Raw genomic sequence first — 20,758 nt, forward strand, 5'->3', positions numbered from 1 at the left:
GGCCTTTGCTTCAGCCTCGAGTCTTTTGGCTTCGGCCTCGGCCTCGAGTCTTTTGGCTTCGGCCTTTGCTTCAGCCTCAAGTCTTTCTTCTTCGGCCTTAGCTTCAACCATCTCCTGCTCAAACACCAGCTGCGCCTCCAATCTTGCTTCTTCTGCCTCAATTTGAGCCTGCAGCAGTTTCTTCCTTCTTGCGCTTGAGCAGGAGCTAGCCCTGGAAGACGGAGCCGACACCGAAGAACGCCGAGTTGAAGCGTCCACGTTGTACTGCCGAGTGTATACCGTATACTCCTCATCCGCTTCCCGCTGCCTTTCCTTCATTTGGTGTAGTTTTTCACTTGCCTCGGTGCGCTGCTGATCATGTTTATCATTCTGTGGGATTTTGTGGAGGTAGTCCTGGCAGGTTCGTAGACATGTTGCCAGTTTTTCATCCAATTTATCCTTTACCTCGGCCACCATTGGGTGTGTTGCTGCCGGGTTGGCAATCAGTGCGTTTAGCTTCTTCTGTAATTTGGTGACTGCACCCATCAGTCCGCTCCTCCTTTGCTTAAGTGATATCAGCTGCTTACTGAGGTAGCCTTCCATATCATCAGATTGTGGCTCCTGCCTTACCCCTGGCACATCTTCAACTCCAGTGATATTGTTCATAGTCACGCGTTACCTCAACAGGTGCACAGCACGGGAGGACACAATGCCCACGCCAGTAAAGATTTCAACCCGAAATATACGTACACGCCCAACACGGGCTCTCGTAGATATTGTGTAAAACCCGCAAGGGTTCTATTGTAGAAATTATGTAACCGGCAAATTTACAGAAGCCGATCACCTATAGTTGATTGGGCCAACAAGGCCTGAATTCCACCTTATTCAAATAGAAATGCACACGTAATCTTGCAGCTTTTATATTGACCAGTTGTAACGATATAGTCTATGGTAACGTACATGTGATTTCTACAAATACTGAACCCAGGTGGTTACTTAGCATCTGAAAGTACAGTACAACAATGTAGCCTAGTCGTAGATAACAATAAAATAGGTCTCAATCACATGGTTAATCAGTTTACGAATCACAACATGTTCACTGACAACTACTCAACGTACTGCATGCAAACCTCATGGTTAGGCTAACACAATACTGGGCCTCACAACACGGCCTCGACTATAATTACAGCAATTTACGACGAGAACACGAGGCCAAACACACAATCATCAAGTTGTCCGGAATTTCGATTCCCGAGGCAATTGGAATTTTAGTTCATATAAGTCCTTATCACAAATCATATAATTTGTACGTTACAGTTAGGGCTCTAGCATGAATATTAAGTGAATTATTGTTATTATACTGTTTTGGCGGCCATCTTGAAAATGACAACTTTCCACTGAACTGATTCTCTTAGATTTTTAATATATTATTCTTGATGATAAATACTACAAAAAACCGTTGAAAAATCTCTTGTAGGAATTTTTTTGGGGTCAAACCATATATTGACTTGACTACTGCAATGACGCACATGAGAAGCAATCCTAATCATTTCAACACCAACCAATGTTGGCTGGCCTAATGCCCAGTGACTGAATGCAAACCATGATATGCTTTCATCTGGCGCTTGTGGAGAAAAGTCATGGATTTTGAAAGGAGGAATGTTCACTTCACTGCCCAGCAACTAATCGGTTTTATTATAAAGCAGATAACCTCCACATGCATGGATACTGTAGTATATTGGTTAATTATAACTTTTGAATGATTGATTAACTTAATATGAAAGGGAAAATGTTTGAAAGTGCTGAACTACCGTTTAAAGTGTATCAAATGTAATCTGGTGCTTGTATTATTACTGTTGCTATTGCTGAAGTGTATGACGTCCAGGCATAAATTATCATTTTTTTAATAAGGTCGATGTTAAAATGAATTGGAAAAAAATCACGATGACACGCTACAATAATCAAACAATTCACACAGAATCGAAATAATTAAACTAATAATAATAACGTCATGTGAGGAAAGCAACCAATAACAGGCAAAAGTTTAAGAAAATTTATGATAAGGGTTAAAAAAGGAAAACGAAATAATCTTCGGGTAAAAATGGAAATATTCGATCAATGTCAACAAGAAATGAGTCCATATTTAAAAAAATTTCATTTTTTGAGACAACCAAGGTAGAGGGACATTGTATAGATGGAAATTCAAAGATATACTGGAATAAACTTAATAAATTAAAACGACAGACGATAAGAGCAGAAAATACATTTAATTGAAATCAAATATTGTTTTGTATAAAACAAGTAGTTTAAGATGAGGAACTTTGATCAAAAAATGTTAAGCTGACGGAAACGATGTAAAAGAATTCCCAAAGACAAAACATCAAATTTGAAAATGATGGCTTTGATGACGTCAAAATCAAATGCTAGACAATTACTGATCAAAATTAGCAAATAAAATAATGAAGACAAAAAGTATTTCGACGGATCACGAAACAAATTAAATGAACTATCAAACACATCCAGATGAAGAAATCAAAATCCAACAAAACTTCAGATGGAAAGGACGCAAGGACAATCTCGTTCCCTGTCCATGAAGGATGCTACTTGCCATTTGTTGGCGGCTGGATCATAGAACTCAACTGTTTTGGCATCTTTCCTATAAAATATATAAAGTAAACTATTAAACACAAATGATAGACGATGAGTAAATCAAAATAATAACTGTACCAGGTTATACGCAAGTTAACTATTAGAAAGCATGTTATACAGAATATATTAACCATAATAAATAAACTACGCAATCCACTTTGCAATAGACGATTACAAAACAATGTGGTCCAGACATCACTCCAGCCTGATCCCTAGCCACCTGCTGCAACCGAAGTTCAGGTCAATCACTGTGACCATTTATCGAATCCCGTTCTTTATCAGTGTCTTTAGTTAAAATTTTGGCAGAACTCAAACGTTTGACATAAACGTAAAACAATCGTTTAAGGGAAACCACACAAAATCTCATCAGGTCAATAATGTTTAGTTAGTTTTTTTATCGCGTAATTTGAATTATTCTGAGGCTGAGATTAAGTTAGGAACCAAATTGGTTAAAAGCTACTGCAGCAACTCTTCTGCCTAATCATAGCAGACTGCCCAACACTTCGCTAGTTATGTGGAGATTGCATTTGCTGGTAAGACAATAATATAATTGTTAAAATGCTCTATGATGTCATAATGACCAACAAACATTTCACAATATTGTCTTTGTGCCCAATTAAAACATTTCCGAAGACTGCTATTGCCACTATAAAGCTATGGCTCCACCAGTAGTAATTTAAAACTATCACTGGATTTTTCGGTAAAGATTTAAAAATTCGTATTGGTAATGGTCTTTTTTCTTAAAACTAGATGACAAGGACGACTAAAGCTCTTTCTCATATATCGAATGTACATTTCTTTAACTCAAATAGCGAGTTCTTTAATAAGCTTGTAGCTGCTCATATCCTTTTTCCTAAGCGCATTTCTAACCCACACTCTGTGTTTTCTTTGTCTGTATGTCAGAGCAACGGCTATTACAGCTAAACATTCTTCCTCGTTGCTTGAAGAACTGTCACTCTCCATGTCTCTAACTATACGAATGATCTATTCTGTATGCTGGAGTGCTGTTGCAAATGTTGATAAAGTGAATATCATTATGAGCTAACAATTGACAATTTTAGTTATCACTTTGATGTGATAATTATTTCAGTGATGATATTTTACCTCAAAATATCACTTTTGGAATTTCATTTTAAAACACTGGTAATTGAGCGGCTCCACCAGTTGTAATTTACATTAAAAAATTGTTACTAAGAAAATTAAAACTGGAATTTTAAACTGTCATTGTTGGAGCCGTAGCTTAACTGAGCATAATAATGAAACAAAGTTTTTAAATTCATTTCCCAAAACTCATCATGACCTTCACCTTCATCTAGTCTAGCGGTTCATGGACCCCAGGTTGGCAATCACTGCATCAGACATTAAGGTCTTAGTAAAAGTAAATTTTTCATAATATAATACATTAATTAAATAATATAAATTAAAAATAATGTGATTAGGTGTAATAATTATAATTACCTATGCATATAATTACTCACCCTCCAAACACCCATATAAGGCCATCCACTACACAAGCTGATCCACCCCATCTTTCCTCATTCATAGATGGAACATCAATCCAAGTTTTCGTGTCCAGGTTGTATTTTTCAACAGAAGAGAGACGATTTGAACCGTCATATCCGCCTGATTTAATTGATTTAAAGAACATGACAAGTCATAAACTTCCTTAAACATTTGAAAGATATTTGCACTTGCAGCAAGACTCACCTATCGCGTATATTTCGTTGTTTAATACAACAGCAGTTAATCCAAATCTGCTGGTTTTTATCGGTGGGATATATTCCCACTTTCCGCTTCGTGGATCATAACATTCTGCTGTGTTTGTTGCACCATGATCCCATCCTCCAAGCGCATAAAGCAAACCTTTCAAAATAAACCATAAATCAATCAAACACGTCACTTGTGCTTGAAATTCGAGCGTAATTGCTCCAGCACTTTATAAAGAATAATTCAAATCCTTTACAGAGATTCTTTGACTAATTCTCGTTGCTTCTTTTATCTTCTTCTGATTTTCATAAATTTGTTTAAAAATACATGGAATACAATTCCAGACGCCAAATTTAGAAATTTCTGGGAAGTTCGATATCTGTGACGTCACGCAGACTGTCATTTGACATCATGGAACATTTAACACGTGACCAACAGCTGGATTTTCAGCTGAGCTGCGTTTTGCGTCGATTACACTCTTGGACACAAAAGACCACATCAATTGTTTCTGCGCTTTTGTTTGTGACACGTCAACAATATTTTTACATAAGTAAGTCTAAATGACTCGAGTTAAGTCAACGACGCGTGTCAGGACGACGACCTACGCACAAATGAGTACCCGCAATGCGATATGAATGTTACTGGTTTAGGGCAACTTATTTAAATCTTTTGAGGATACTATCTCAAGTAAGTGTCTAAGCCTATGCATGAATTTCCCTTTTAGATAAAACCAATCAAGTTATTAGCATATTGTGGTATTGACGTAAATTGTCTGGACCTGTTCCAAGCTCGTCAACGAGTTCACTTGACACGACCAAGCAGCGTGAACTCGCTTTGAATTTTTTTTGTTAAAACGTTTTAAACGAGACAAAAGTAGTTTTTCAAATTAGGGTCGAAATTTCAAAACCCGGGTTCTGGGTGTAAGTGACAAACCCGGTTGTTTTTTAGGGTTTAGAGAAAAGCGGATGTTTTTGTGAAAACTAACTCAATATTAAGGTAAAATCAACATTATTTTAATACATTCGAACTTGAGTAATTCGTATCCGTTCAATTCGTTAATTCATTTTTGTCGATCCTGGCAGAATTGTGAATACTTTCATGTTTTCAAGTTCGGTTAATTCGACTTTGCGTAATTCCATTAGTTCGGCAATTTTCTTTTACTCTAACAAACATTTTGGTTGTCAAATTTTGTCATGAACTTTGCATAAACCTGAACATAAAGACTCAACGACATGAGAGAACTTCTGTGATCAGCGAATTTCGAGTCGTAGAAAAGGTCAGAAAAACCCGGGTTGGAAACACTGGAGAGAAGTGAGCTCATGAAACGAGTTGAACTCGATTAAAAGCGCTAAGAAGTAAAAAGTGTTATTGCCAGCAAACTATGTAATGGTGATGATGAACGCCAAGCAGCTATGTTTAATTAAACTTTTAGGAGTATATTCAAGTGTCTAGACTCCTCTGAGGATCAAGTGCTCGTAAGAACGCATATCAAGGAATTACAAAAAAAAACATGAACACGAATGAGAGTAAAAAAATAGCGACGATGTGCACTTTATTGCGTTGTAAAGTGGACCTGTGACGTAACAATGAACGATATCATATAAAATATGCGAATAAGAACGTCAGTAGGCCTATCTGCTTCACGTATACTGCGGTCACGGGGTAGTTGCCAGTATGATTTTATCGATGTGGAAACGAACGATTGGTGATTGGCATCTTTCAATTTACTTCGAAAACTTTGACAAAAGTTTACTTCAAACATCAAAATAACAAACTCACCTCGTGCACTGACCAATGCATGCGCACTTCGCTTTTCATTCATGTTTCTTATCGAAGACCATTTCCTCTCTTCAGGATTGTAACTTTCACATGATGATAGATTACCAGTGTCATTGTAACCACCAGCACAATAAACAAGACCTACAAGACACAATCAGATGAATAGTACAGTAGTACAGTAGCCCAATAGTACAGTAGACATATAAGCCCACTTATGCAAGCCCAAAAAGCAGCTGTGGGCTAATACGCCGCACCTATTTCTACCGTGGGAAATTCTTACATACTACAGTGCTTCTAATGAATGAACGCAAGTTTGGAAACTTACGCAAGAAACTTAATGAGGAAGTTTGTCTACAGTTGTCGTAATTAAAATGTGGTTTTCTGACATCAACTTTGTTATTCGCATTCGTTTAAAAACTATAACAATTAAAATGTGCGATATGGCAATACATAAGACAACAAAGATAAAAGTGTCTTGTCAGCAGCAACAGTCACACATTTTATAAACTGCATTGTGTCTTTGACAACGTGCTATTACTTCTTTACAGTGTTTCCCACAAATTACTTAGGTTTTTAGTTGGCAAGTGTCCAACGATTACTGCGCGTGACAATTCCTATTGTTAGGTAATGAATAAACTATAAGTTATAATAACGAAATCTAGGTAAAGCAAATGCCGGCGCTTTTCTGTTTAACGTAACGTATATTATGCTTCGAGCTGTAATAATTGCTTAAAATAATTCTACGCCATGAAACGTGACTTCAGAATCTTGTATGGTGACTCAGCCAAATGACTGGAGGTTGCGATCCAGGGATTGAAAAGCAATGTCCTAAGCTAACCGCCTATCTTTAACAACAGGCTGTGTGATCTACTTATAACGAAGTAGTCACTTTCATTTAAAAATTACCCAGCATTAATTAAAGAATTATAATTATGAACTCACATTTACAATTATGAAATCAAACATATTTATGCACTCGTCTGATCCATATTACATGAAAACTCAACGTAGTTGGATTCTGCTGCATCGAACACCAATGTTAAATCGAGCGATGTAGTTACAACTACGCTGATGTTAGTGTCTAGACCTAAAGTGTTAACATCAATGTTAAATTACAGCTACGCTGATGTTGGTGTCTAAAATCTAAAGTGCGAGCCCTGTGTGGTCTAACAGTCATCACAACCACCATTACTGTCTGTCAGAGGTGGGCACGAACGCGCTCCTATTTTTTAGGATCGATTTCGAGAACGTCGGTCTTTTTTCAACGTCGGAACCGAACCACGAGCTTAGCAACCACTGAGCTCACTTTATAGTTATTCGCTTTAACAACGAGTCGAGTTTGATCCTGGCGTCGTAATTTGTTTCATGTGGTATAATTTTAATAACTTATTGTCGCTCTTTTTTTTTTGCTCCACATGGCGAAAAATAAACAACATAATACGCAACAAAGCACAGCAGCACGTTAGAACCATGTTATGGAAGTTCGATATAAATGCTTTGTTTTTGAAGCTGACAACAATGAGCCGAGTTGTCATCCTGGTGTCGTAATTTGTTTCACGTTGCGGTTATTTTTATAATTTAATCGATATATGCTTTGAAATTAGTGTTGCACGTAACTCGAACATTTAATTTCCTGATTTACTTGACCGTAAGTAATTACGTATTTTTTCCTGCTAGCGCGCGAGTTGTTTTATTGTAATACTATGATATCATTGTTGTATATTGGCAAAGCAAGTTTATATCACAACTAATTTAATTGCTTAATATTGACTTTCAATTTCGCAAAATTTGTGTTTTTTTTCGATGGCTGTCACCAGAAAAATCTTCTTTTTGTCTTCCTTATGTTACAAGCAAGTTGAAATGTAATTAAAGGTTATTTATTGTGGTCTTTATTAATCTCACTTATTTTTTTACAAACATTTTCCCAACCTAATAGCTTATGATCTACTTTTGCAAGAGATGAGAAAGCGATATTTCCACTGGGCTTCGTGCAGTGTGATATCATTTTAACAGTGTAACAGCGACCCTGCCATACTTTCCATACACGATTTTTGTCGTAACAATAGTTATCAAAGGATGGTTATTACGTCACAATACAATCTGCAATTGCCCGGTTTCGGAAAACGGCAACGTGGGTCAGGAGCCGAGTGCAGATATCGCACGCATTTCAATTGCGTTTACACAGACAGTACATGCAGATTAAAAAATAGTTATCGATGTTTTGTGGGCATAACATACCAAAAAGTAGGTTGCGTAATAACTAATTATAATAATATTTACCAAACGTTCGTAATAGCAGTTCCGCTACGTAATTACATAGCCTAAGTGTTTTACTTATTGTCAATTACGTGAAACACTGTTCGAAAGTGAAGAATATTAAATTGTTAAACATCGGCATCTACAATCGTAGAAGCTTCTTAACACTCAAATCGTCTATTAATCATTTGTGGCAAGTGTCCCCGAAACATATCTTCATATCATTATAAAACAAGGTAAGATCAAATAACGTTTTTTTCATCGATGAGCGTGAGCGTGAGCGACAAGAGCGGTTGCCCAACATCACTGTCTATTAATTGCATGAACTTAAACTAACACGTCATAATAACTTACCATTCAATAACGCTGATGCAAATGCATATCGCTCTTCTCCCATAGAAGGAAAGTTGCTATCCCACTTTGGATTCTCATCATTCAAGTCCAACATCTCAACAGCGTTAAGGTTGTTACCGGAACCACATTCATAACCACCCATCAATAAAATTTGTTGATTATAATTCACAGCAGATGGCCGAGTCCGAGCAATGTTTGTATCCTGTATGATGAATCATCATTGCATAAAGTCAACATCAACTGAAGTGAGTTTACTAACATTATCAACTAAACTAAGATATGGTGTTATTTATGGAGTTGGCCTGGTCAGACTTAGGTACAAAACCTATCTGCGGGTAACAATACAATATGAATAAATAATGGCCCATGGACATGGACATGGTCAATAAAGTTTTGTGATTGAGAGGATTGTACAGTGGCACATAATAACACAAGTATAAACTTTCTGCAGGGGAGAATTCATAACAATCGATTCGATCAAGAAACCGCATTCCACGACCGCAAGGAATGTCTGTTAGCTCATAACTTTAACTTTTACTCTTCTTAGCAGCTTGCCAATTCAAAATGAATTTTTTGCTTTTAAAATAAAATGGTTAGTCGCGATAATTAAAATACTTTAATGTGGCAATATATTGTTGCTTCTCTGTCGATTCTATTTTGCCCCGATTACGTTAAGAGGTAAAATTTGAAAGTGCATGAGCATCTTGCCGGGCACCAAAGGTCAATTACTGGTATTTGTAACAATAGAAATTGTGACAAAAGAATGATCTTAGACAATGGTACATCGACAATGGACAATGGTCTCACAATGGCAAGAGCAAGACGAGCAGCTTTGATGGAGTTTTGCTTTCTCTGAGCGCATTTCGACGGTTTTCGATTCTGCTTTTTCTACAATTTCCGTAGTTTTTGACGCGGAATTTTTCAACAAAAACCTGAGTGTTTGTTATGAAGGCGAAGCAAGTTGTTAAAAGTAGACAGTTACGTCAGATGAAAATTTTCAAGTAAATTCGAAATAACACCGTATAAGGATGAACTTGAGTTAGCGTAACAACAAATTTATGCCTGTCTCATTGTTATATGTTTAAACCAGCTTTGTCGGTCCGCGCAACGATTAGTTTGCATGAAACAGGTCCATGGTATAAAATGATTGGAGACCGCTGATCTAGTGCAAGCAGAAACATGGTTTTGTCTCAACACAGTCGTTTCACTTGGACACTTTTCTTTTAAATTCGATCATTCTCGCCACTGTTCATGTTTTTAATCATTTGCGTAATAATTGCTTTGCTTTAGTTGTTTTATATAATTGCATTAATTAATTGCTTTGATGACTTTGCTCTGCAACCACAACAAATTAAAAAAATATTTCATTTCAAATTTGATCTGTTCATCTCCTGAATAAAAGTTTATTTTATTTTTACTTATGAGAGAAATCTGCCCGAGCCAATTGTTACCGACAGAAAACATAACGATATTATCTTGGGTCACACTGGGCCATGCCCACACAGACACAGAGGAACAAACTTTGCTTTCAACTCATTTCCAGGTATCGCAATTCTCTGGCACAATAAGTATATGTCTATGACATCATAATCATATTGCTCATTTCAAACAATTCATTTAACAAGAAAACAAACCGGTATTGATTCAACACACTCAGGAGCAATTTAAATTTGCACTGAAAGAGCCACCTAGTACAGCTATGTCCTACTCGTCGGCTACATGCGGCCCTTTTGAACGTGTTGTGCGGCCCTGGTGTTGGTATCCTATTATTTGTGAAGTGTATGTGTACGAAATATGTATGTATCGTTGGTATCGTTGGTATCGTTGGTATCGTTGGTATCGTTGGTATCGTTGGTATCGTTGGTATCGTTGGTATCGTTGGTATCGTTGGTATCGTTGGTATCGTTGGTATCGTTGGTATCGTTGGTATCGTTGGTATCGTTGGTATCGTTGGTATCGTTGGTATCGTTGGTATCGTTGGTATCGTTGGTATCGTTGGTATCGTTGGTATCGTTGGTATCGTTGGTATCGTTGGTATCGTTGGTATCGTTGGTATCGTTGGTATCGTTGGTATCGTTGGTATCGTTGGTATCGTTGGTATCGTTGGTATCGTTGGTATCGTTGGTATCGTTGGTATCGTTGGTATCGTTGGTATCGTTGGTATCGTTGGTATCGTTGGTATCGTTGGTATCGTTGGTATCGTTGGTATCGTTGGTATCGTTGGTATCGTTGGTATCGTTGGTATCGTTGGTATCGTTGGTATCGTTGGTATCGTTGGTATCGTTGGTATCGTTGGTATCGTTGGTATCGTTGGTATCGTTGGTATCGTTGGTATCGTTGGTATCGTTGGTATCGTTGGTATCGTTGGTATCGTTGGTATCGTTGGTATCGTTGGTATCGTTGGTATCGTTGGTATCGTTGGTATCGTTGGTATCGTTGGTATCGTTGGTATCGTTGGTATCGTTGGTATCGTTGGTATCGTTGGTATCGTTGGTATCGTTGGTATCGTTGGTATCGTTGGTATCGTTGGTATCGTTGGTATCGTTGGTATCGTTGGTATCGTTGTATTATATGTGAAGTGATGTGTGTATGAGGATGAAATAGACGTGTATGAAATATGTATGAAAGTGTATATGTGTACGAAAGTGTGCCGTTGATTATTGTTTTATTCATGTACAAATTGCTTGCGTGTCATAACGTCCGTTATTGTGCGTGTAATTAGTGCTGTGTTTGTGTGGTTAGAAGTGTAAGTTATTTAATGTTGGCAATGTGCCACCCCGATTGAACTAGTGACGTAATTTTTGAACCCATTAAGCTATTTCAGTTGGACATAGCTGACCTACTCAAAAAATGAAATGGTGAAGATAATAAAATGGCGAAGTTGAGGAGAAAACATGTCTTGATGCAAAGATAAAATCAAACACGCATCAAAACGTAAAGTTTAAACTGGAAACGCCTGAGTGGCTTGTGGAGGTCAATGGATCTAGAGCAAACAGCAACATGGGTTTGCCTCCACACAGTCGTTTCATTTGGACCTTTGATTTTAATTTCGACAATTCTCGCCATTTTTCAAACTTTTGGAAAACTGGTTTATTTTAGTTTTATTTCCTGTTGGGGACGTCTGCCTGTGCCAGGTGTTTTTGACAAAAAGATGCGACCTATTCTAGGGTTAGAACTGGTCATGACCAAGCAGATGAACATAGTTATATGAATATTAAATATTTTAACTTTTTTGTAAGTGCCACAATGCTGTGAAAAAAGGACGTATGTCTTTGACAGTATAAAGACTTTCCTTGTTGTAAAACCAAGTATTTAAAACGCAAACACACCGGCATGTCACTCCACTGCTTTGTCTTGGTGTTGAACTTGACAACACTTCGTGGGAACTTGTATCCACCAATCATAAGTATCTCATCAGACTGACCTGTTAAAGAAATTACAGCAAACGCTGAAAGATCATTAACTCCGTTGTCACCAAAACACGAACTAGAATTTGATTAACTCGAAGTAATGTGTAAGATATGCGTCTTTCTCCTTCTTGCTATTATCAACGTCAAAGAAGCTAAGCGGGTTGTAGGTGTCCAATAGTGACGTGATAGCTTTGATTGTGAGCAAATCGTGTACCCACGGTTGGAGTTTTCATTAATTGAAATATCTCCTCGTAGTTTCCACCTTTGCAGCATTAGTGAGTTTAACACAGGCGCATGTGAAACTTTTATCATAAAGTCGATACGCGAATGGATTCGAAGAACACGGGATGGAAGGATTATTTTAATCAAAACGATATTTGCATCAAATCAAGCTTCTTTTATTGCGTCATCAGCATAACGCTTGACAAGAAGGGGGGAGATTAAACAGCCCATTTCCTTTTATTAAACAATCTATTAAACAACAACCAACATCTGTGTAGTGGTGGAAGTTGAAAGGAAGCCGAATTAATTCAAATTAAATCAAGAAAAAAGCAAACAAAGACTTAGATAGAAATGTTTTTAATGAAAACTAAACGTCTGCATGAACCCGTTTTAGAAAAAAATCTTGAGTAGTTTAGTCGTTTTTCATCGAACTTTGTTATCTTGGTGGAAAAGTTTGGTAAATGATGATTTATACTTTATTCTCTGGGGTCAGCAATTACGATGTAGGGCAAATATTCACCTTTGAATTGAGATATCAATGAAATTTATTCCCAAGTGATAAAGGACTTTGTTAGTTTTTGTTGGTGAATCAGTTTGAGTTTTAGTTGTTTAGTTGTTAACAGAATTATTAATTTAAAAATATTGTCACCAGATTTAAAATAACTTATTACCGGGAGTTTCTGCAATTTTCTTTTTATGAAGTTTATTTTCCACTTTTCTTGTCATTTCGATACCAGCAATGTATTCTGAAACAAAACAGAAAAGATAAAAATCCAAACGAAAGTAGTTGATGAATATTTTCAAGCATATACTGATTAAAGTAGTCATCCTGTCATCATCAAATAATAGTATCCACATGCACAAATATTGTTAATCCACTATTATCAACATCTACCGAGTCGATGATTCATTATTCTACAAAGACTGTTTACAGTTTAGGTCGTAGTGTCCTCCATATACAATTTAAATAAATCCACAAGAAGTTGTGGTTTTGAGTTGGCCATATGTACAAAGTATCTGGGAAATTTGAAGAAAGTAATATTTCAAGGCGAAACTCACCTATCTCATGAAGAAGTTGGTTGAAATTGTCATCAAGGGATCCTTTGTTGAAGTTGTAGTAGGTCAAGCCTGCTGTCCTCAAACCTGTAGTTATCAACATTGGTATAACAGTTAGCAAAATGTTGAAATGAGCAGCTTATGAAACGTTGCAATCATAAAACCGGCAAGAAATACCTGATCAAAAACTTTAGGAATAACTAACTCCTAATAAAAGGCGACCACATCAATTTCTCCACAGGAATGAGATCACCACGGGAACGAAATAAAAAATATTAAAATAAGAAAAGGCAATCTTTAGTCAAGTATAAAAATGACGAGAGTTTATTGCTTGGATGGACAGGTTCAGGCAGTTTATTACGGTTGATAATATTCTTCAGTCTGTCATATAAGCTTGTATTTCTAAGCAATAAACCGACGTTTTAAGTTATGTGTTTAACTTAATTGTTTTGTTTACATTCTTAGTCAAGTAAGGATAAGTTCAATATATTTATAGCAAAGGGAAACGTTTGAACTTATGAGTTATGAACATTTAATGTTGACTATCATACTCACGAAGCCTGGTTGAAAGCTGGTATCCATCAGGAAGGACTCGAATTGGGACGATCCATTTTGCCATATCAGCTGTGAGTAAAGATTCTCTTATACAATTTTCGCTGGTCTCGTAGTTAGGAGAAAGGAACATCAGAACCACGTGAGCATTCTCGACTGCTTCCCCCATTTTCTCATAGATATTTCCTTTCATCTGTCCCTTGTCAATCCAAACCTGGTACCCAGCATCCGACAAACGATCATGGATCTAGAACAATCCATGTCGAGTTGATGAAGCAACAATTCAACGAAGCGAACAAAACAAAGACGTTTTTAATGACTTTTAGTGGTTGGGCAATTATTTTCAATATTGTGTCATAACGTTGGGAGTTTTTCATTTGGTATGACAAGGGTTCACACAATTATGACATCACTATTAATATCCACCTGACTACTGGATTTGAGTGGCTTCTAACCTCGAGTCCATAGAAACATTCCAGGGGTTTCAATTGTCTTTACAGATTTAAAAAAATGAACTACAGTGAATATTTTAAAAAATTTTCTTGATTTATTTCATGTTTTGCTCAGTTACAGCGGTTTACGTCGTCGCGTCAGACCAAGGAAGGTTTTAATCAGTATTGAGTCAGTAGTCTATGGAATTGATGGTTTTAGCCATTTTAACAGCTTAGATTAGAACATACCAAATATAGTCTCTATCAAACTTGAAATTGACATCAATCGTTATCAGTATGGTGTTAATATTTTGATGCTATAATCTCCGCCACTTGTTTAATAACACGTGATAAGCTTTTGCGAAGTGAGAACTGTTTTAAGAATAGATTCTTTCCAAGATACGGACGCCACCAGGTTGGTAGAAAATAAATTCTTTTACTCGTTAAGGTTAAAACAACGATGAAAAAATGTGGTCTAGTTTTTATTTTACAACAGTTTGAATCCTACGCTATGAGCTTGTTTCATATGACGTCAAGATGTGTGGTCAGCGAAGCATGCGACGTAAAATTTAGAAGACTCTGTGTTGTATCGGCAGCGTGTTAAATTGATTAGTTTCCTCTTACATTAAAAAAAAAGTTTGAAATAATCAACTAAAAGCAAATACAAACTGAATTACTGCGTTCACACGCGCTACAAACACCACGTAAACTCTTACGTATTTCATGCCATGTGCTTCGCTGATCACGTAATGTGACTTCGTGTAAAACTTTCCCAGTGCGGAAGATTTATACCACTTTAAAATAAAAACTAGAGAGCGTATTTTTCAATATTTTTTCTCTGTCGTGTAAATGATATGCTGTCCACTTGGGTGTAATCTTTACAGTCCGAATCCAAAAACGCTTACAACTTAAAAATGAATCAAAGCGAGTTGATAATTTTCATCGTTAAGTATAAGCGATCGAAAATATTTTGCCTCTTCGACGGTATTTGGGAAAGGGTGAATAGTTGTCAGTAAGAATGCTGCAGAAAGAATATTCAATAATACGTAGTAGTTGAGCAGTTATTGCCAAATTTATGTCGCAGTTTCGGCCTACTGGTATGATGGAGAAGGCAGATGTATGCTCCATGAATAGGGTTTCAATTAAGTGTGGTATACTATAGTAGTGCTAGGCTAGCTAAAGCGTATTGAACGGACCAGACTCTCACCGAGTTAAGGTTTGAATGTAAATATGTTTTCAATGGCGTTTACGTAACAATGCTAATTGTCCTGCTGCTTTTATTCTTTTTATAAGTACAAGCGTTCTGTAAAACAGGTCGTGGTGAAATATTGAAAAACGTTTCCCCAGTTTGTATGTTTTTACGCTTTAAATCCTACGCACTGGGTTGTTCGATATGACGTCTGCATGATCAGCGAAGCATGCGACGTAAAATGCGCAAAGGTTGACGTGTTATCTGTGGCGCGTGTAAAAAGCGATTCAGTTTATATTTACTACTGGTCTCGTATTCTACATTTTTTTGAAATGAAAGTTAAAATTCCTTTTGTAATGTTGAGCAGATACCACGCAAACGTTTACGCATTTCACGTCGCATGTTTCGCTGATCACATCATAATGTGACCACACCACAGTTATCGCTACTGGACTAGGGTAGCAACAAAAATGAAGATTAAGCTGTAAGTTCGCTTCGCCTTATATCACGCAAAACATTCCTGTTACAAAGCAATCTATTATGATGCCTTATTTTGTTTGTCAGTAAAATAAAATATTCTGTTGATACTTGATTTAAATATCTCAGTTATACCCTTTGATTTTTTGATTGTGACGTAATACTATAATGGCCGCCATCTACGTCACAATAAGCAAGAACTAGACGGTGTTTACCATTGATTTGTGGCAATAACTGCTTAATCACTACAGTATATCAGCACAAATCTTTTCACCAGTATATTTACTCTCAACTAATACTTGATTTAATACAAGTTTGTTTTTGGATTTGCCCCCACTTAATTAAACTGGGTCACTGGGCAATGATAATAATCGAATGTATAAAAAAGCAAAACGATTCCACGCAATTGGTTAAATAAAATGACTCCCCCTCGAGGAAGATTCATCGAGCAACAGTTGATACAAATTTTCAAGACATCGCAACATAACTGGTCACAACCCACCTTATGCGCCAACTCCTTCGAGTCACTCCAGTTGTAGCTGATCATGATGTGCTTGCTTGGGCTGGAAGTCTACAAAGACAAAATTTCTACTAAAAACAAAATGAAATTTTAACGCTATTCCCAATGATAGCCCAATGCCTACGTAAGGAGATGTTTTTTACTTTTTTCTTGCTTGGGTTGAAGGTTCGTCTACGTCACGAACTAACTAAGCAAATAAACGTAAAATTTTGTGATATGATGTTGCATAGACAATATGAAGGTTATTAAACAACCAAATCCTCACAATAATATGCGAATCAAGAGGGTTTGACCGCATTTCTCACCGAACCACAAAAGATTGATCGAAATCATTTACTAAAGATCTTAATGATCTTGACAATTCATTGAAGTCTTAACCGACCAAATGATTCACAAAAGTACAAGAGGAATTCATACGTCACAACGAAGTGACTCGTAAAAAAACTGTCGAACTTTTGAATGAACAGAATCAAAAAAAGATGTAAACAATAGAAATTAGTTAAGCTGTGTAAGTTGAACCGGTGCCGAATAGAAGCGGACACACGGACACAATAACAGGAAATCTTTTATAAAGGACAATCCATCTACCTCGCTATGATCTGATGCCTGGTGTTGAAATCAATTTCAGGAAATAAACTAAAAAAATCTCTGCTTTAATCCCGATTGCAATTTACTGAGAATCATGAAAGCATTTGTGTGTTGTGCTCGACATTTCTTGAATATATCAGCAGCAGTTAATAAACGTGGTTAAATTAAAGTTGGTCAAAGTTTAAAAGTTAAAACTGCCATAGTAAATGGTCAGTCAATAATAATCAACAATAACTAAATAGTACAGTAATAACAAACAATAATAATCAAACAAACAAATTAACAAGTGACAAAAAATTAACAAAAAATTAAAATGATTTATAAGTAACTAATTTCACACCTATTCACAATTTGAAGATTACAAATTTCGCGAAGCCATATCAATCTTTGTGACATCATCAAATTAAGAAATACATCCACACTTCGCAAATATAATTGACGTCATGATTTCACTTACCGATGGTGATGCCATGTTGTTGCGATGACGTAGTCAATTTAACAAGCTGAGCAAGAAAAAACAGATATTAAAATCTAGGCTGTAAATGTCTAAAACTTACGAGACAAACAAACAAAAGGAAATAGTTTGATGTTTCAAATATTTACAAGAAAACCTACATCCGTAGACAACCTACAGCCTCAATAACTGATTACAACAGACCGTGATAAAGAATAGAACATATTTCGTTTACAAAAGATGCCTTCGTCACGCCATTGTCGTCCCTAGATGAACTAATATCTTCGCTATTCAGGTGTGTGAGGTTAGTGGTGTGGTGTGAGTGTGTTAGTGGTACACTTTTGTTGTTCAGGTGTTTGATGTTTAGTGACGTGCGATGTAACTGATACCACCACAGTTCAAAGATTATATTGACGATCTGACCATGCTTTGATCGACAATATATTATTTTATATTATTTATTAAGCTTAAATATATTATTTTGTAACTTCGCACATACAGTATTAGTCTAACATCAAACAATTGTTTCTCTCCCAACTGTGAATAAAAACACAACAGCCGAGCACAAAGTTGTTCCCGCCATAAAGTATTTTTCACGGCAACTAAAGCGTCGCTTCTCTGTTGTGTTGGACGTCACATCTGTGTGATGTCATTATGGGTAGTGTAAACTTTTGTTGGCGTAACGCCAAGTCCATAGGGTCAATGCATAAAGAGGGTAAACATCGCACATCGCGGTCAGGGTGGAAAATATTTTAACATTCTGACCGAAACTATAAATCTCAAAACAGACAGTCAATTTCACTTATAAATGCGATCGTTTGCTTTATATTAGGTCTCAAAAAGTTTTATGGGTTTATGAAATTATCAAGCGATTTTTTCGAACTTGTTGTAGCGGCTCCCTTACCGCTACTATTTTAAATAGTACCACAAATACAAAGTCTACTCAGTGGTTCTCAACCGGTGGTCCGCGGACCCCTGGTGGTCCGCGAAACGTTTTCAGTTGGTCCGTGAGAACTTCGAAATTTGCAACATAAAGTACAAGTTTTAAAAAAATTTTTGCTGTTTATCATTGCTTTTTGAAATAGGCTTGAACATTTGCTTAATTGCCTATTGTGATGGGACAATACAAAAGCTTATTGAGATTTATCACCAGCAGGGAAGGCCTATTGTGATGCACTAGATTGCGGATTATATGAGAAGACAGCTGGATACAGTGATTTTAAGTAAAAATATCCGCATAGTTTGATGTTATTTTGAATGAATAGCGCAGTTGTGCACCAAGACTATTAAGTAAAACTAAGCAAAGAAACATTTAAGTGCAGTCTCAGAACCCTTAGTTTGCTTAAACTTCAGGGGTCCGCCACTGCTTTGACAGCAGCAAAAGGGGTCCGCCAAGATCAGAAGGTTAAGAATCACTGGACTCTACTGTATTCAATGGAATAAAAAAACTCAAAGCTACACTTAACTATGAAAGTGCAAGATGGCCGCATCTCCTTGCTATGATTGTAATTAGCAATTTATCAAGTGATGTCAGGGCAAAGTGATGTCAGTTCGCTTTTTCAATCCAAGTTTTGGAACAAGACTTTGTCCTTCCTCTCTCTCCTTCCTTTGCTCTCTTTTTTCTCTTTGCTCGTTTTTGTTTCCTTCTCTTCGCGCGTCGTGAATTTTTTGTTTTTCACTGACGGCGGATCTTTTGCTCTAACACGTGGCTAAGGAGCGAATATCCGCCCGCGTGGCCGGCGCAACGGAGTCAAAGACAATTGTCGGGGAGTTCTAAAAGAAAGACTAATAGCCTTTGGCTTTAGGCCAACCTTAAAAGCAATCCACATCGCCATCCCCACAGAGAGATGCACACGAGCTTGAATTACTGAATTTTCCTCACGCTTTTCCGACATCCAAGTGATTATGTGTCGCGTGATTAAATGTCCTAGTGATTATGTGTCGCGTGATTAAGTGTCCTAGAGATTATGTGTCACGTGATTAAGTGTCCTAGTGATTATTTGTCGGTGATTAAGCGTCGCGTGATTAAGCGTCGCGTGATTAAGTGTTGGTACACCGTAAATATCAGCTTAAGTTTTTCTGACGTGGCGTCACAAAATCATGTCATAATAAAAGAAACGCCTAAACAAAGGTTGCAAGAGCAGTCAAATACCCTTTACTTTTATCTCTTGACGGTTGTAACTTGGCAGTGACACGGATGAGCAGGGAAGCGAATGTCGAATAGAATCGACTCCGTTATATTTATAGTTAATCTAACAGTTAAAATTTTTAGTGCTTTTTTCTTATTTTTGTTGAAAACACTGAGAGCTGTGCAGTGTACCTGAAAAGTTTGAAGTTGGTTTTACACAGCATCAGCATCACAGTATTTACGTACAAGTTCATTCACTTGTAGCGCATAAAACCGGATGACTTGTTTTTATCCGCTTTTACCCATACACATTGTACGCAGCAACGTGTGCGTACAGTAAGGCGGGGTTATGACCCAATTTAAAGGGATAGGCTTTTCAATGGAAAGTACATTAAATCAAGAAGCTAGTATCGCAAAACCACATCATAAAACTCCCCTGAATTTTGGCTTGCAACGAGATCTGGGCTGGAACTGCCTACAGTCTTAGTTTGGACAGAATCCTTGTCCTAAAAGTTCTACAACAACCACCTCAACTTTACAGCAAGTTTTGAGCTTGAAACTTTATCACAAATACTCCAAAAAACAAAAATTCCAACACACAGCAAATTTACAACTTAACCTGGACCTGCAACCAGCTATTGCCAAAACCGTAACAAACCCACATCGACGTCACGTGCGCTTTGGACCGGAAAATTTCCTATTTTTTTACTATGACGCGATATCGTCACAATCGCCGTGTTGCCCGCTTAAAATTGTTTTCCTAATGGAAAGTGACCCCTTAAGGTGCTGTTGCTGACATTACGGCATTTAGTTTTCAACATTCATCTAGTTGTTGTTCGGTTACCACAGAACCTAGTCAATATAGTAGTTAAGCCAATGTGACGTAATCGTAACGGTGAGTCGGTGACTACCTTTGCTTCGTTACCATGCCCTTATTTGGTTGCATACCGTAAACTTACGTCACTAGTTACCCTTACCCTCGGGCAAATCATTTTTAAAAGATTTGT

At 37.0% G+C, this 20,758-nt stretch overlaps 1 protein-coding gene across 2 annotated transcripts; it reads right to left on the minus strand.

Moving 5' to 3' along the window:
* Positions 1-1,896: 1,896 nt before the first annotated feature.
* LOC143460022 (kelch repeat and BTB domain-containing protein F47D12.7-like) lies at positions 1,897-20,366 on the minus strand. 2 transcript variants are annotated; one of them, XM_076957375.1, is made up of 12 exons: positions 19,783-20,366; positions 17,627-17,672; positions 16,564-16,632; positions 13,968-14,211; positions 13,416-13,499; positions 13,028-13,102; positions 12,054-12,148; positions 8,725-8,926; positions 6,115-6,255; positions 4,336-4,491; positions 4,107-4,251; positions 1,897-2,635 (listed from the first exon to the last, which is right to left on the minus strand). In XM_076957375.1, the coding sequence occupies exons 2-12, from the start codon at positions 17,639-17,641 to the stop codon at positions 2,530-2,532; spliced, it is 1,332 nt and encodes a 443-aa protein (XP_076813490.1). In that variant the 5' UTR covers positions 17,642-17,672; positions 19,783-20,366; the 3' UTR covers positions 1,897-2,529. The 2 variants fall into 2 exon arrangements, with proteins under 2 accessions (XP_076813490.1, XP_076813491.1); XM_076957376.1 differs by lacking the exons at positions 17,627-17,672; positions 19,783-20,366 and adding an exon at positions 17,170-17,206.
* Between the last annotated feature and the right edge of the window lie 392 nt (positions 20,367-20,758).

This window comes from Clavelina lepadiformis, chromosome 5, assembly GCF_947623445.1.
Source record: "Clavelina lepadiformis chromosome 5, kaClaLepa1.1, whole genome shotgun sequence".
In the NCBI taxonomy this organism is placed as follows: Eukaryota; Metazoa; Chordata; class Ascidiacea; order Aplousobranchia; family Clavelinidae; genus Clavelina; species Clavelina lepadiformis.

Bases quoted from the DNA above. Each gene is read 5' to 3' on its own strand.
- LOC143460022 (XM_076957375.1), bottom strand. The intron at 13,103-13,415 runs GTGAGTTTCGCC...GTTTTGTTTCAG, and splicing joins CCAACTTCTTCATGAGATAG to AATACATTGCTGGTATCGAA. The intron at 2,636-4,106 runs GTGAGTAATTAT...TATATTTTATAG, and splicing joins CTTATATGGGTGTTTGGAGG to GAAAGATGCCAAAACAGTTG.